The following is a 17,424-nucleotide window of genomic DNA, read 5'->3' as shown; positions in this document are numbered from 1 at the left end:
AGCGATGTATAACGGCAGGAACGCCGTTCCTGCCGTTCCTTCAGAAACCTAACGAGTTACCGTTACACTTCCACCGACCCTTAATGGAACGGCGGTGTTCCTCCGTTCCTCCAAAAAGGAACTAGTTCCAGGAACGCCGTTCCTTGTAATGCCGTTCCGTACAACACTGCTCTCAACCCGCTCCCCACTGCAGTGGGCAGCGGATGCCGAATTGTCCCCCTTCATAGCGCCATCCTCTTCTCATACATAATACACATGCTAAAACAAACGCTGAAGATTTTGAATATCCGAATTGAGCTTTTGAGTATTTTGAATATTTGACAACCGCACGTTAAGTACAAATTGCAGCTCGCTTAAAATTAGTGCAATAGACTTTGTGGTATCTTTTATATTCCTTTTTGCTTATGGCACATTAATTCAAGGCTATTATTTTTGCAATTACCCCTCGTTCTCACAACAAAAATATATTCCGGTCATACAACACTGATCCTTCTAGCAAGCGTTTAGCTTTTGTGGCGCTGCGAAACACATAGAACACTATTTTGAAAGATTGGGTGGATTCATTTATTAGAGATTTATTTCAAAACTATTAAATATTATACAGATAGGTTTTTACTTTAGGTTTTATTCACTCACGTTTTTTAGAAAAAAACAAGAAACATCATATATTTTTTCCAGATTTGCAAGCATACTGCGAGTACGCCAGTGGTCGTCTTGTGAGGAGCTTGGCATGGATGAATCAACCTATATCACACAACCTAACTACCATACGTTAATTCCCGGATCGTTCGTTACTGCTCTTCTATTCCGGTGCCAGTGAACTTGCGAGCCACTGGAAGACAGCGGCAACCAGACAACATCGCCATAACGCAATCGCGTAGTAACCCCCCATAGAGCCGGACGGGACATCATAATAGGCGAGTGAGGAACTCGGCAATTCAAGCCAGAATGCCACAGCGTGAGGGGAAGGTAGGCGAAGGGTGAAAAGGAGGTGCTTACACAAAGGCTCACGACGCTGCTACGTGTTGCAAAGCGGCGTGTCCGATAAAGCAATGCGCGCCACACCTACAGTACGCGGATGACGTCACGAGTTTTATGCCAGATTTGTTGCGAACAATCTTGAGCACGCTGATTTGCGCTGTGACCTGAGCTCTGCTTTTTCTAGCAACAAGTAGGAGTGCGAGACAAAGGATGACGCGAACGGCATAAAGCAGCGAATTCCTTCCCCGGCTGTATACTGTCGGACGCACATGTCAGCACCGGAGTAACGCGCTTGTCCGGAAGCCGTGAAGGCGGCGTCCCGTAACTGTACAACCCATAAAGATACGCGGGTGCGTAAATGCACGCAGGCCATAAGCAGGCAGTAAGGACCATATAGACCGCACCGAAAGTGCCGTCGCGCTCTCTCCTCCTCGCTGCTTATTATCAGATCCGGGAGGGTTTGGATCCGACGCTCGTAACCGCAGTGGAGTATATAAGGCCGGCTGGCAAGGCACGTCACAACAAACAGCTCGACGGCTTTAGGCAGCAAAGAACGTCGACCAAAGCACCGCAACTCACAGTGACCATGAAGCTTCTACTCGTCTGCGCCCTCCTCGGCAGCTCGGTCGCTTTCGCATCGGCACGCCAGGCAGCCGTCTGCTGTGAGTTTTCCAATACCTGCTCATCCAAATCTCTCACATTGCGGCAGTTCATGGGCGTCGTGGCACGCCCCTGTGCTCCCGTACGTACATGCTTACCTTGCGTTATGCCCTCAACAATATGGCCCAGCAGTTTTGCAGCGTACAAAACTTTTTATAATTGGTTTGCAAAAATTTCACTCTTGTCGCGATTTATTGGGCTCTTTTGGGTCTCATTTATCATCTCTGAGAACTGCGCGATGATTCCTGATGCAGTTCAAAATTCCCGCTTTTCTTTTAGGTTGCTAGCACGAGTATACGGGCACATACGAGCTATGATCCGCGGAGAGCATCAATTTCAAGCTGTAGGTGATTATGCTGGTACCAGCAGTTTCGTTTTGAGTGTGCGCGTATGTCTATAGCTTAGGTTACATATACACTGAAAGTTAGAAAGTCACTCCACTCTAATGCAGCATTTGTCGATGAGCATGCATGCACACTCTGCACACAGGCAAGCAGTGCCCTAGGCCTCCATACACCTTACCAAAAGATTTAGTAGTGTTCTTTTTTTACTCACTCGCAACGTTCGTGTCGTTGGGGCCCCCGCGATTTTTTCGCGTCACACCAAAATTCACATGTTGTTGATTTCTTGGCTCCTCAATTATTTCGTGCAGCAAATTGTATGGCACTGCCTTGCGATGTGAGGTACTGCGCGGGCATTCTTTCAAACACAAGGGATGATACTCTGCACAGCCATTACCAGAGGACGTGAAACGCGGTAGTATAGCCTATTTAACTTTCAGTTGTTTTTCATGACGCACTGAATGTTGCCGCAGTAACCTGAATGCACCTGGTAACCGGGGTGGAATGTTGGCGGGTAGCAAAAGAACTCAAGCTCAGAGAAGCGTTCTTAACGTCAGTATTTGTTCACAACAGACACCTTAAAGGGTCGAGAAGACCACATCGAACGTTTTTTTAAATCAAAATATTTTTTTTTATTATAGTACCCTCGGAGATTGTGGGTAGCAAACGATGCTTCATTCACTGATAAATTTAACAGTTGTAGCCAATATTTCAACTCTTCTACCATATCGCATGTTTCGTGAAGTCAGCAATGATATGTGAGAGGAAGTACTTAAAACCAATAGTTAGTATGTTTACTCCATGCGGCACCCAAATGCTGCAGTCCCATAGGAACCAGAACAGAGGCTGACAAAAGTCCATGCAAAGCGCGCTTGGTTACTGTCGGTATTTCTGGGTGGCGCAGAAAATGCTTTTAGGCCAGAGTTCCTCTTATATAGATCCCTGCGGGAGCTATATAAAGAACTTTAGTTTAGACTGCCGACCCCGCGCTCAGTTTGCTTCTCATCATACTTGTATGTGCCGTATTTCGCTGCATTGTGCAGGGTTCTATGGTCCCTTGTGTAAGTTGGCCGTTGTTGTGGGATTTGAGTTAGACGCCCCGCGCGCAGGATAGGCCGACGGCTGTTCCGTATGCTGCGCATGTATGTTTGTATGTTCGTTTCGAACCTCTATGGTTTACGCCACCATTCTTACTCCTATAAAAGGAATATACACTAAATTTCAACCACGAACAGCTCGTTCTGCAAGCTTATAATTTTGTCGGCCTGAGCCAATCGCACCAGCAAATCGTAATGCCTCATAAGGCTAGTACGAGAAATTAGCTGGTGAGTAGCCTTGCATTCATTCCTTGTTATGTAGCCTATTTTAGTGAAGTTTTCGTTAAATGTGGTGTTGTGGATTTGTCTATGAAGTGTTTTTTCGTACTAATCAGGTTACTTTATTCAGCAATATATAATTGTCGCTGCTTTCAAATGTAACAATGTTTGATATCTTTTCATGGGAGGTCCCCCGGACAGTTCTTTGGAACTTCGGGACCTCCTCCTGTATTGCGTTGGCGTTCGAACAATAAACCAACAACAATGAGCACAGAAATTCAAATTCAAATTCAGTGTTATTTCAACGAGGCACTTTTTAGAATGAATCCAATTTGTATTTTGTCTCCATCATGGCCTCTCTAACTTGTCGGTGGAGTCGTACGTTTCGTTATAAACATAATCAGACCGTCGGGGTATACTATAGTCCTAACAGTTGTTCCAGTTCCTCCTTGGGGCCATCCTTCAATTAGCGTACGCCGAAGATGCGGTTCAAAGAAGTATCAATGAAGCAGTCCGGTACTATACAACCCTCCAAACAAAAAGGTCCTTACGGAAAGGTCGGGGATGGCGGAGGTCCGGCCGCAGCTCATGCTGCGTGCAAGTGACGAATGGTCTGGTTTTCCGCCGCCCTACCTGAAAGAGCCTAGAGAGCGATCATTAAGTACCTCGGCCCGAACTCCGGCGCAACACTCAGCGCGGCGCCTACTAGTGGCTTGGCCGCGGCGGGAGCGTTTAAAAAGTGCCCCGGCGCAATCGATGATCGGGAAACCTGCATTTCAACAAATACAGATTACTACGTAGGTGACGCTGATGATGACATGTTGGGACGGGTGCTCCACATGCTTTACATAGTCTGAAATCCCAATGGGCGCACAAGTCTGGAAGTCCGGGAGGAAAGAGTGTAAGCCTATTAAAAGAAGACACGTCCGATTTTGGGTCAAACGTATTGAAGAGGCATTCATACTATGAAACGCTGTTATTCAACCTTCCGCTATAGCTTAGTTAAGCTGGGGAAACATACACAATGAAAAAAAAATGCCAGCCTTCAGTAGTTGTCTTGTTTTCAAGGCCGCGGTACGTTTGGCATTGAATATAGTACGGTTAGCAAAAGTAGTCCTGAAAAACTAAACCTAATGATGTGCTGCCATTGTCACAAAAGCATTTCAGCTTAATGCTGTTAACGTTGTTGCTTAGAAACGATTATCAAAAACAACAACAGCCTTAAGCAGAGATGGCTGGGTGGAGGAGTGAATGCTTCTGTGAACCAGCCACCTGTGGCTCAGTGGCTATGGCGTTGTGCTGCTGAGCCCGAGGACGCGGGTCCGCATCGCAGCTGCGGCGGCCACTTTTCCGATGGAGGCGAAAAACGAAAACACTCGTGTGTTTGAGATTTCGGCGCACGTTAAAGATCCCCAGGTGGTCAAAATTAATCTTGAGCCCTCCACAACGGCGCGCCTTATCACCTGTGTAGCGTCGGCGCGTTGAACACACAATCAATCAATCAATCAATCAATCAATCAATCAATCAATCAATCAATCAATCAATCAATCAATCAATCAATCAATCAATCAATTGAATGATTGTGTGACGAATTAACGCACATCATTCAGTTTCGTTGTTTAGGGCTATTTTTCCTTTGCGTAATATATTCAATGCCAAACCCAGCACCCCTTTGGGAGCCAGACACCACAGAAAAGTTACTGAAATACAGCACCCTTGTAGCAGGACAAACAGTAAGTACGTTGTTGATTAGTGCAAACTAAATGTCACATAGTTAAGAGACAATAGAGGCTGGTTCCTCGTTCAAGGTACAAAATTTGGGGTTTCGGTGAAACTGAGTCTCTTCAGTCACTCCAGAGACGGATGCACAAGGGTCAATGTAAGGTGCTCACCAGCGGCCGTGCGGGCACTTCCATCAAATATCTTCCTTCTGAGAGAATCCTGCTTCCAATGACCTCCCCGATATTCGGAATGTTTTCTTCTTTCTAGCCCGAAGAAACTTGAGACAATTCCGCTCCTTCACTTTAGCCTATACGCGGACGATATTACGCTGTGGGGCACTGGTGGTAGCGATGCACTCATTGAAAACACATTACAGCACCGTGCACGTGTCGTGAATGAGGAAGCACATTTGGCGGTCCTCGAGTGCTCTCCCGCAAAATCGGAGCTCTTACCAGCTCAAACTCTTACCACTAAAACTCTCTTACCAGCTAAAACTCTCTCAAACTCTTACCAGCCAAATCGACCTCTCGAAATTCTCCTGACACCAAACTTTACCTGAATGAATATTTGATCCCAGAGGGGCGCACCCTCAAGGTCCTTGGTCTCATCATTCAGCATAATCGTAGGAACACTACATATATCTCGCAGTTCAGCTCGCACGTTAATCAAACAATTGGACTCATCCGACGAATTACCGGACGCCACCATGGTATTAAGGAAAAGGAGAGAATCAGGCTTATCCAGGCTTTCATAATCAGTCATGAAACATATTCGCTCCCATACCTTCGTGTTTCGAACGCAGAGATGACCAAAATTAAATGTCTTATCAGAAAGGCCTACAAAGCTGCGCTACAAATTCCTCTGAGTACGTCCACTGCCAGATTTGAGGGCCTCGGGGTTCATAATACCGCCCAAGAATTGGTCGAGGCGCATCATACAATCAGCTCCATCGTCTCTCAACTACCCCCCTTGGCCAACATATACTGATGCGTCTTGATATCGGGACCCCAGTCTGTTCTGAATTAACTATCCCCATCCCCCGGCCTATCCGCGACTGCCTCCACGTCCGTCCTATTCCGCGGATCATGCACCCTACCTACCACAGAGGTAGAAGGGAGCAACGGGTGTGGGCGCTCACCAAGAAACTACCCATAAAACCTGACATCCTACATGTAGATGCGGCAAAATACTGCCACCTCGACGCCTTTGCCCTCACAGTTGTTAACAGCCCGAATGACCCCCCTTTTAACTCCCTAACTGTCCGCACCACCATCCCGGCAGCGACAGAGGATGCGGAAATAGCGCTCGCACTAACGACTTGCCCGTCACCCACAATCATAATCACGGATTCGAAAGCGGCAATTCAAGACTTCGCCCGTTGGTACATATCGCCTATGGCGTCCAAAATTCTCCTTCGAAATCCCCCGACCTCCCTGGTAGACATCGTCTGGGCCCCGGCGCACACCGGCTTGGGGGGAAATGAGGCAGCACACAAATCAGTACGAGGACTTACTATCCGTGCCGGTGCCAGTTTCGTTCCCTACCACGGCGCCAGGTCAGCCAGGGATCACTTAATCCCCTACTATGATATCACTGCGCATTACCGCCTAACTCGCCGTCAATATCCTCCTGCCCACCCTGAGCTAACCAACGATCAGGAGTGCTTATGGCGACTCCTGCAGATGCACACCTTGGCCTGCCGAGCACTTCTGCACCGAATTCGCCCCTCGCAATTCCCCTCGCCAAATTGTCCACTCTGCGGGGACCAGCCACGCTAGTCCACTCCATGTGGGCCTGTCCTCAAGACCCCTTTCCACCAATAGTAAATGAAGAGCAGTGGGAGGGAGTGCTGGGCAGCTCGGACCCAGAGGTCCAGATACTTCTGGTCACCCGTGCTACCAACGTCGCTTCCGGCCTCAAACCGGCAGCCACACCGCTTCCGTAAACCAACCTAAGGCTCAATAAAGTGATTCCTCATCCTCCTCCCCCTTTTCTTTCTCCGCAGTTGCTACCGAAGACCAAGTCAGAGAACAAGCTGCCTGCGTGAGGGACCAGGCTGGAGAGGTAAGCCACTGGAATAAACAATTTAAACGAAAACCGCTGCCGGCTATAAGCGTAAAAGCGCACTACATGATGTCTTTACACGGCGTCTAATGAAGGAATGCCCGTGCATACATTGCGCAGGTATGCTTGCCCGATGTCACCCATGAATGAGGACACGAGGTCACCTATGAACTACCCTTGACGTAGCGAATGGCATTGTCACCACGTATTGTTGAGGAGCATTGTATACGCACGGAATTAGATTTTGCACAGTTGAAAGCGAGTGGGAGGGGCGACCACTGACAACTGAGCAGCGACAGACCGGGAGCGCTAACTTAGCAATGCTCTTTACACAAGGTTTCCTCTCCGTGTCAACTGCTGATCTCGGGGCATTCCATTAAAGTTACGCCAGCGAACTCAGCCGCGAAGAGTGTAGAGCATTACCATGGGGCCGAATTTTCTAAAACGACGGCCGCCATTTCAAAACGACACGGTACTGGCGTGAAGACGCACGCATTCCTCGGCTCGGAAGTCGTGCGGGTGGCCGAGGACCCAAATAAATCACGCAGCGCGGCCGGTGTCCTGCAATTGGAGGAGGGCCTGAAGGATGCGCAAAGTGCAGTTTTGCGCATCTAAAAAAACGCTGTGCCCGAGGATTTCGAGTTAAACGGAATATAACGTATAGGTTCCGCGCACCGCTTTCGTGCATGTACTTTGAGACCCGATTGTGCTTGCGATCAACATTGTCTGTTCCGAGCGTACGTCACTTGTTGAGTGTGGTTGTTTTCTCCCAGTTCAATTCCCGCCTGGATGAAGCCGTCGCTGCGCTGGGCTGCACGGACGACCTCTGCGCCGTCCAGAAGCTGTGCTCCTTCATCAGCACGGTGAGCAGGATAAGGAGGCTGGCCGCGTTTAGGGATGAAACATTTAAACCCACAACATTGTCCGGTGATATGACAAAACGAGGTTAAACTATCTGGCCATACAGGCACCACTTATCGTCCACGCTTTTGTCCGTCTGTTTTTTTTTCGGACACAAGCAGTCCTTTTTTTGGACGCAAGCGGACACAAGCAGTCCTTCACGCAATTCTGTTTCAAGAAATTTCGTCACCTACGGTGAATGCAAAATCGTTATAGCTCCCCGGACAGTGCGCATGAAAACTTAAGTGCACCCGAGGAATAGTTTTATTGTTTAGCGTTACAAGAACGTCTAATCTTCCCTTCCTTCTTTCGCTTCCACCAAAATCTGCGTTCTCCGTGGCGGCGAGGGTGCAGCCGTTCTCATCATGTGCCTACATTACTCCCCCGTGCGCTTTCCTCTCCGAGCATTTTCAGTACCATCCACTCTGTGGACGGTCAACAACGCCAAATTTTCTTGACTTATGAAGTGTATAATGCTTCCGCATTTAAAACTTCACAGCCTATGAGCAGCTCAGAAGAAAACAGATCCCGCTTCTTCTTTCCTCTGTCTATACCACGAGCATCATATACATCTTCGTAACGACGACAGAATATGCAGGCGGGAATTGTGCACTCTGCCTACCTACCACCACGAAGCTTTTGGAAGAAATCTCGTAGCTTACTACGATGGATGAATATTTGTCACTTTTGGCAGCAGAATGTGGAAGGACAAACAGTCGAACATTTTTTCCAGCCTAAACTACCGGCTTGTAACAAACCTGCATTTTTCGCAAAAAAAAAAAAAATCTTGTAAATAATGCCACCTACCCGTGAGGAAGGCGAAATTAAGTACGAAAAATTTTGACGAGAAGTGAACCGTGGCCTCACATCGTCGATAAACGCACTGACATGGCATGAAAAGCGTAGCAGTTTGCCTTTTCCGCAAGAAACTCGTGGAGGGCCCAAAATTACAGAATGAGCCAATTGAAAGAGCAAGCAACCAAGCGAGAGAGTGGCCTAATAGGCAGCGATTTCTACAGCTGGTACGAGGAGCCTTTAACCACTTTTGGCTCATCCCGCACGTCTGCATGTCGATGTCTCGGTGCGTAGCATTTTTTTTCCCAACTGACCAGTCAATATGCCTAATCTAAACAGATTGCCATTGGCCCATCCTTTGCTTGAGTACGTGATATAAGTGAGTATGTTCTTAGTTTTTCTCTTTACACTAGACGAACTTCCAGATTTGTGTACGAACGGTCTGTATTCTTGCCGTCCATGGATGTAGTTGAGACAAGTTATATAAACCATGGTAAAGTATTCTTTCTCCGCATTGACTGCACGGAAGCTTCGTAGAAAACCTTGAAATTTCATTCTTGACAAGGCCTGCTTAATAAGGCCTGCAGCTTGACAAGGCCTGCGGCCTTGTCAAGCTGCCTTTATAATAGTTTTTTCAACGGGCCTCCATCATCATGTATGCGTTGTGTGATGCGCATTAAGACATATTATTATCATTATTCCTATTCTATTCAGAAAGGGAATTGTGGCAAAGTGGTTATAATTCATGCGTGGAAAAGGTTTCTGGTAGATTCGACCCCGTGTACTTATGAGGGGATTTGATTGTTCGAATATATGCTGTAAAGGTGTCCACGCATGGACGCGAGGGTGTACAAAAATTTTAAAGGCGATTGAGTACTGCGATACGCCTAGCATTATAACTGTCAGTATAAGGTGACACCACGATGGGGGCACCTAGGCTTTCCCTTACTATGTCAGAATGAGTGAGCATCACCCCTCCATGAGTTACGCCGCTAAGTCATGCCGCTGAGTATACTTTCGCTGGGTTTTGAGCTGCAAATTTAATGTTCCAAAGTGTATGATGCCGCGAAACAAGCGGAATTCAATTTTTATTTTGGAGGAGGCTTTCTTAAAAGATAATGTGTGAAAACCAGCTCTACAGGAATAAAGTTTTCCACCGAGCAGCTTTTAAGTCTGCTTCACAAACGCATTGCTGAGGAGACTTTCTGCAGGCGCAGTATAAGTTGCCTTATGTCAAAACAGGACGGCCCTACGACCTTCTTGCATTGACCGCCAGCTGAAATTTTGCCGACATGTTGAGGCCGCGCTGTTTGTTTACGCCTATCTGGAGACACCGTGTTTCCCACCAACTAAGCCAAGAAAAGCGTGAGTGATGCTCAAGCATTAAAAGTATTCCTCCACCTCTTCCTAATCTCCTTTTTTCTGTTGCTCTTTAATGAACTCTTCATTTGTTACGCGAAAGTATTTATCATCCCCGTCTCGCTCTCTAATAAAGCTATATTGAGTGTCCATAATAATATTTCTCGGTGTAAAGCTCAGGGAAAGGGCGCCTCGATATCTCAAAACTTATTTTCGCATTTTCAGTGTGAAAAGTGAAAATTCATGGTGTTATCTTTTTCCATTCACTTGCAGGACCGTGCCCTGCTCGCGTTGTTTACGGTACGTATATATTCGCTGTTTCGATTTTATCAAATGCAGGCAAAAGGCAATACATAGCACATGTCACGTTTGTTCGATTGCTTAACTTTATCGTTTTATTGCTTTTTGCTAGCTATGTGTTTGCAAGTCTCCTCTTAACATCAGGCTGTCTTTACTTTTAACTTTATTGGCACGAAAACAGGCAATACGGCCGTGGCGCACGCAGTTCGACTGTGATTATTGATGATATCATCGCCCAACCCTCTCCCAGCATCCTGTATGTCACTTCTTGTGGGAATGCAGTGACCCTATTTGCGGGGAAATTTCTTTAGTATAAGCCACCGGTGCTAAAGTCTGCGTCGGGAGCAGCTACCGGGATACATTTCATTTGTCCTGGTAGCTTGAGGGATCATTCGCTCGGCAGGTACATTGAGTGCTAATCGCCGCCGTATTTCGTCGCATTAAAAAAACGTGAACATCAGCACCGTGCTCTAGATTATAAGAATGAACTTTCTCAAAAGCCCAGCCACCAAAGTATCAGTTTCAGAGCGTCTGTGACAACGCCATCAGCCTAAAATGGCGACAAAATTGTTACGATTTTTTTTTTCGTGTCACAGACAATAAACTGGGGCATAAAGATCTTAAAGGCGACTATTCGTGCATGCAAAAAAGAGAGAGATAAGATGAAGGTATGCACCAATGGCCGTTTTTTAACCTCACTAGGATACACTGCGGAATTTGCAGCGCCCTCTGTCGAGCGCAAGAGGCCTATGCCATTTAAGACCCAAGCTCATCCAAACAGTTTATTAGTTTTGTATGCTATGGGCTGCGCGAGATAATGGACATGAAGGTGACAAATAATCCTTGTATTGATAATCGCAACGTCATGCAGCGTGCTGAGGTGACCTTTCTGCGAAGCCTGTCCCTTCGCTGCTCGGCCGCTGCTGCCCTCTTGGGAACGCCAAGTGCGGCCGTGCCGGTAGCAGGAGTCGGCCCGGTTGCAGCTGTTGGAACGGTTGGAGTGCCGGTTGGGGCAGTCGGGCCGGCCCTCCTCGCTCCCAGGCCAGCCCTTCTAGCCCCGAGGGCGGGCTACCTCGGGCCCAGAGCTTTCGGCGCCAGACCATTCGGTCTCTGGTAGCCAGCATACAAGTACCACGTCGATCAAAATGAAACCTGCCTGGCTTCCCGCGGGTCGTGGGTAGGTGACTCTTTGCACGAGAGGCCCTCTATAAAGCCCTTACCATGCATCGATAAGTGAACTTTCAAGACTAGAAATAATATTATTCCCGCAGCCGAGAAGTCCATGATGAAACAGTATAGGTTGGCGTTGCCGAGTAAAGATTTAAAGAAGCGAAGAAGACAGATATAATGGACTCATTATGAAATTTTAAAATGAGCTACTATTCATCAGCGCGAATGGGATCAGAACTGAAAGGTTGCCTGTGCTGCTTGCGAAAAACTAGAGATACCATAAAGGCTAATGAACACAACAGGGATGTAAATAATCTAGTACCCGTCAGGTGTACACCTCATTCTGTAACTCGACTCCCTGGGTTACGCGTCTTAGAGAATTACAGAATAAAATGCAGATAAGCTGAGCTTTGCTCATGACTCACTTTGTGGAAGTATTTGACTTTTACAATGTATGTCCCGTTTACCCAAAGTTCGAAGCCAACCGATTGAACCAGCCCAGCTATAAATGTTACATTCTATTAAAAAAATTTCTTGGCCTTGAAACTTACCTGGTCTACCAATATTTTATAGTCGGCGTATATTCCACAATATGCTGTATTTTCCGAACAATAGATGAAAATCCCCATTTGTAGAGATGTGGACACTGGACGCCAGCGTATGTCCCCCTGGTATATTTTTATATCCTCATGCAGTTTAATGAAGTGCTCTATAAATATATTTTGCACTTGGGCTTAATTGTAGGCAGCTGAAGAACATCATCTGTTGAGGCGATCTCAGGTGCTGCATGAGTTTGCAAATTCTGCCCTATATATGTATGCATTTCCCAACAGTCTTTTTCTTGAAATGTTTGATTGGTCTCATCCTTCCTAATCAAACTGTGACAGGCTTGTTGATTAATTCTCACGCTTTATTCTTGTTTGCAGAACGGCTTCAAAAAACTTCGACCGATCAACGCGTGCGTCACGGGAAACCAGGATGCTTCAAAAACCTTGCATTCCTTCAAATAAATTTTCTGAGTATGAACAATGACACCACTCGTTCTCCTTCAATTTCTTTGCTTTGTCTCACTGCTGACAGTTTCATATTACAGCTGTGTAGATTTTTAATCGAGTGTAATCATTTCCCTGAGTACTTGAGTAACAGCGGAGTTTTTTCAAGAGCTGTGAAGAACTGTTAATACATATTCGTCGTAATGACAAGCGAGAGAAAGACCAACAATTGGCAGGCAAACATACTGCTGCCTGTTGCACTACTAGCCAGCTAATGCAACTTAAACCTCAATCGATTCTCTGGCTCATGCTGTGACATCGACACCGCAAGATGCAACCAATCAGGCGACTTCGTCAGATATCACTTCGACAGAATAAACTGGTATGAGCAGTAAGACAATTGCGCTTGTACCTGTATGGTAGACTGTTCACAGTCATTACGGACCACCATGTCGGGTGCTTGCTCCCCTCATTGGAGGACCCCGTAGACCGGCTTACCAGGATTACTGCTTCACCGTCACCCACAAGTCTGGTCGCCTGCATCACGAAGCAGATTGCTTGTCTCGTCACCTCGTACGAAAACCTTAACCCCTCAATGACGGTTAAAATGGATGTGCCCTGGCCATTTCTGGCTTGCGTCACAAAGGCGATGAACAACGCCATGGCGCCTCCTTACGAATGAGCATAGACAACCTTCACTCCCCTCGCCCCATCCTGCTCTGCACACCTACACGCATCACGATGGAAGGCTCAACCACCCAAACTTTCACGCCTCAGGTCCTGCTTTCCTTCTCGTCATGACTGAACTGAACGTCTCCGATGATCGGTGCTTGACCAGCTGCATGACGTGCCCACCGCTGGCCACCTTGGACTAGCACACGTTTACGATCTCGTGCAGTGCCGCTTTCTCTGGTCGGGCTTTTACCGATCGGGGCGGTGATACGTCAACGCGCGGGACCTGTGTCGACGACGGAAAGGAATGCCCATGTCCTTTTCCCATGTCCCTTTCCCTATCCCTTTCCCATGTCCCTTTCCCATGCCCATGTCCCAGCTGGTCCCTTTCAGTCGCTCGACGAGCCCAGTGAACCGTTTTACTGTTTTTGTATGGACCTCCTCGACCTTTTTTTCCTTGACATCATGGAACAAGCTGGCTGCGTATCAACTGATAAGCTACCGTTATGCTATCACGAGGACCCTTCCCACTAGTTGTGCAACTGATGCCGCCGACTTTCTGCTCCATAATTATCCTCTTACATCACGGCGTTCCTCGACAGCTTAATTCTCGTAGATAGCAGGCGGTACTTCTTGTCAAAAGTGATATTCTGCGTTCATGCTCCACGAAACACTAACTGATTATCACTTGTCATCCCCAGATAAATGGCCTCACGGCGGGCTTTAACCGCATGCTTACTGACCAGCTCTCAACGAATGTGTCCGACGACCATGGAGATTGGTACCTCGCTTTGCTGTACGTCACCTTCTCGTACAATTCTTCAAGGCATAACAGTGGTGCTGACTTCTCAACTTTTTTTTACGTCTGTACGAAAGCAAGTGCAGGTTGCCACTGAACACCCAGCTGCGCGCACTCGCAACTTCCCCAACCAAGTAAGACTCCGATTATGTCGCTCGCGCTAGCCTGACCCTTCAAGTCACCCCCACTCGTCTTTCGGCGTCCCAAGCATGCCAGAAACAACACTATGGTATTAGGAATTGCACCGACAACTTTCCTCCCAGGTTTCGGTGTGTCTGCCTGTCCACAGGTCGTTTCATATTGAATTGCGCTACGTATACAGACAAATAGGACGCTAGCAGGACTGGACGCTAATAAGACGCTAATAGGACGCCTCGTCCCAGTCCTGTTAGCGCCCTCTTTGTCTGTATACGTAGCGCAATTCAATATGAAGCATCACCAACTAGCCCCATTATACGTCCTTTTTAACTACAGAGTCGGCATGTTTCAAGTCCCTGTGTGCGCCATATATATTTTACAGTTGAGTCCTGGGGAAAATGTGGAGAGATTAGCGTTTATTAGAGATTAGAGATTAGATTAGAGATTAGAGATTATTTCATTAGCGAAGATTGTGCATCAACTAAGGGTCTGTTGCATAAAATATTTAATTTCGTTTAGGCTATGTTCAGACTACCGACGCAAAAGCCATATCGTGATCTACGAACGTAAAAAAACGGCGTGTCACGCCGTTCGGTTGGCTGAGACGTGAAATGACGTCATTCTTTAAAGTTATTATGACAGTTGCGGCAGCAGTCTGAACCCGGCCTTACACATTGCGCTGTTTCTTAAAATACCCTTGCCTGGCGGAACGGTGTATATCGGGCACCCAATACAATGTCTGAATTTTCGGTTCAAAGATCATCGATATTTAATCGAAGAAGGTAGCATTCTCATTTGTGTACGTACCGTATCCGTAAAGTGTGTCGTAAATACAAATCCACAGTAGCGTTATTCCTTCACAGTGAGCAGAAAACACGGGGAACGGGGCAAGCGTATGCCATGGTGCATCACTCAGAAGTTCGCACGATAACCACTCGTCTCTGGCTCTTCTAGGATAAGAAAATCCGTATTTTGACACCGCTGTAGATTGAAGCAGTTTGTGTCCCTCCCTTCAGAATGTTTCATGTCGTCTCTTCAAAACAGCTGAAGCGAAATCCATATCGTTTCTGGAATCAGGCCAATAGTACAAGGGAAGGCTTCTTTTCGATAAAGAATAGCCCCAAAACGACACAAACACGCCTCAGACGCCTCAAGTACACTTCGAGCATCCTTATCAAGTATTGCGACAAGTGTCAAACCGCGTAACGGCACGATGCCAGATAGATTCCCAGTTCTAAGCCTCGGCCCGTGGCCTCGGCATTTCCTGACACGTCACTCGACATTTACTACATGCGGTTGCACTTGAAATGGCTGTTTGGCAGCAATAGAACGATGCTTTGCTAACTCCTTGTCGGGAAATAAAAACCGCAGTAATAGACTAGCTAATCAGTGTGGCGTTTATGCAGCTTGCGGGGTGCAGGTTGTGCAGCACCGTAATTTATTCACGTGTCACACGTCCTATGAGTTGCAGGCTATGAGTCCACTTTAGTCGATTCTAAAGCGCCTGCAGCCATAAAAGCATATTTGCTACAATTTACTTCCCCTAACAACTTCCTGTGAATTTGTAGAAGCTTGTTTCCCCCCTCCCAGGCATTTGTTCTGTAGTGTGTTGAATTTCCGCGCAAATTAGAAACTGATTGGGTAATTTTCTGTTTTTAGGTCAGCGCTGTTACCACTAGTCGCCGCGCCCTCATATGTGGTTTCTAATGAATTATCTTTTTCCCAACTTCGATGTGTCATGACTTGGTCAGAGACAAATGTCGATTGATTGATTGTGCAGTTTACTGCGCCGAGCCACGCCTGGGGTATGAGGCACGCCGTAGTGGAGGGTTCTGAATTAATTTCGACCACCCGGGGTGTTTAACGTGTGCCGAAATCTCCACATAGCGTCATTTTTGCTTTTCGCATCCACCAGAAAAGCAACCACTGCGGTCGGTACCGCGCCTACATCTTTGGACTCAGCAGCACAACACCTTAGCCACTGAGCACAGAGAAGACGCTCCTTCTAGCCAGCGCACTGTTTAGAGGGAACGACCTCTGTAGCGCAGATAACACGATACACGCAAGGACTGGGGCTTCCAAGGCATTCCGCTGCCTCACGTTCCCTGGCCCCACGGGCCCGATACGCGGAGCCCAGCGTTATCCGACGTAAGAAAATACCGAGCGGGTGCCCTGCCAGGTTGCCGCAGCAGAATCCCCCGGAAAACCGGGCGGAGAAGCAAAGAAAGTTTCGCCTTCGTATGCGTTCAGATTCAGGCTCAGTTCGGGATAAAAGTTTCCGTCTCGTGTTCAGTTTTCATTCGCCGCCCTGCTTTCAAAGATATTCGTGCCTAGATCCGCAGGGCCCGTCGCTGCGTGTTGTGGGTGGGGTGTGCGAATCAATATCATCGTCTCTTCAAGAGGATGGGGGAGGCAGCAGTGTAAATAAATGAAGTGATTGGACTTCATTTTCTCTCGTGGAGAGCAGCATTGTGGCTTGCGAGCAGTCGATACAAATTGGAGACGAATCAAATGCGGGGATAATACCGATGTACAAGGTCGTTTCTGAATAATATAAACGCGAGAGAATAGCAACTTCCAGTCTTTTTGTGGCGACAGCCGCAAATACGAGGGGATATCGCTTTCGCGAGCATTCCCACCGACGCGTGCCTTTGTCGAAGCATGCCTCCTTCCAAACACGCCAGCGTATTAGCGTGCCAGGATGCCGGAGGCTTATAACAGTTCCCTTGGATTTGCAGCTGCAAGCATGCTTTCGAGCTATTTGCGAAGGAACGCTGTAGGCGCACGAAACAGTCTCGAAATGAATTCCCGGCGTCAGTCGGGGCACTGTAAGGCAACCTAGTGCGCTCCATAGCACAACACACGGGTCATAGCAGACGGTAACTCAGACAAGGAACAACAATGGCAAACGCGGGTCGCCCCAAAGCACCCAAGGGCGGCTACAAAGCTGTCGCCTCGCTTAATCCCAACAAGACAAGAGTTTGCTGCAACTGTACTGTACAGTTAAATTGCCGCAGCGATGTCACGGCATTTTGAGTGGAAGTACGTTATCTCTTGCAAAAACGCTTTCTGGCTAGCCAACTTGACAGCAGACAGCAGTGCTTGTAGATGCCGTTCAATCCCAAGAGGCTATCCTCATCTCACTGTTGAGCCAGAAATGGCACCCGCGGAGCAGTCCCGTGAGTGTGCGTGTTACTCAGTTCACGGGACCCAC

At 47.5% G+C, this 17,424-nt stretch overlaps 1 protein-coding gene across 1 annotated transcript; it reads left to right on the top strand.

Moving 5' to 3' along the window:
• Positions 1-1,484: 1,484 nt before the first annotated feature.
• LOC144143972 (antimicrobial peptide microplusin-like) lies at positions 1,485-12,643 on the top strand. The gene is made up of 6 exons (XM_077675488.1): positions 1,485-1,643; positions 7,027-7,085; positions 7,859-7,948; positions 10,413-10,439; positions 11,311-11,616; positions 12,536-12,643. Exons 1-5 carry the CDS (start codon positions 1,568-1,570, stop codon positions 11,554-11,556), a joined length of 498 nt encoding a protein of 165 aa, XP_077531614.1. The 5' UTR covers positions 1,485-1,567; the 3' UTR covers positions 11,557-11,616; positions 12,536-12,643.
• Positions 12,644-17,424: the final 4,781 nt, after the last annotated feature.

The sequence above is a fragment of the Haemaphysalis longicornis genome, unplaced genomic scaffold (assembly GCF_048455015.1).
Source record: "Haemaphysalis longicornis isolate Haplotype H1 unplaced genomic scaffold, Haemaphysalis longicornis Haplotype H1 scaffold_1, whole genome shotgun sequence".
NCBI lineage: Eukaryota > Metazoa > Arthropoda > Arachnida > Ixodida > Ixodidae > Haemaphysalis > Haemaphysalis longicornis.
The sequence above is the reverse complement of the archived record's forward strand: the minus strand, read 5'-3'. Positions and strand labels throughout refer to the sequence as shown.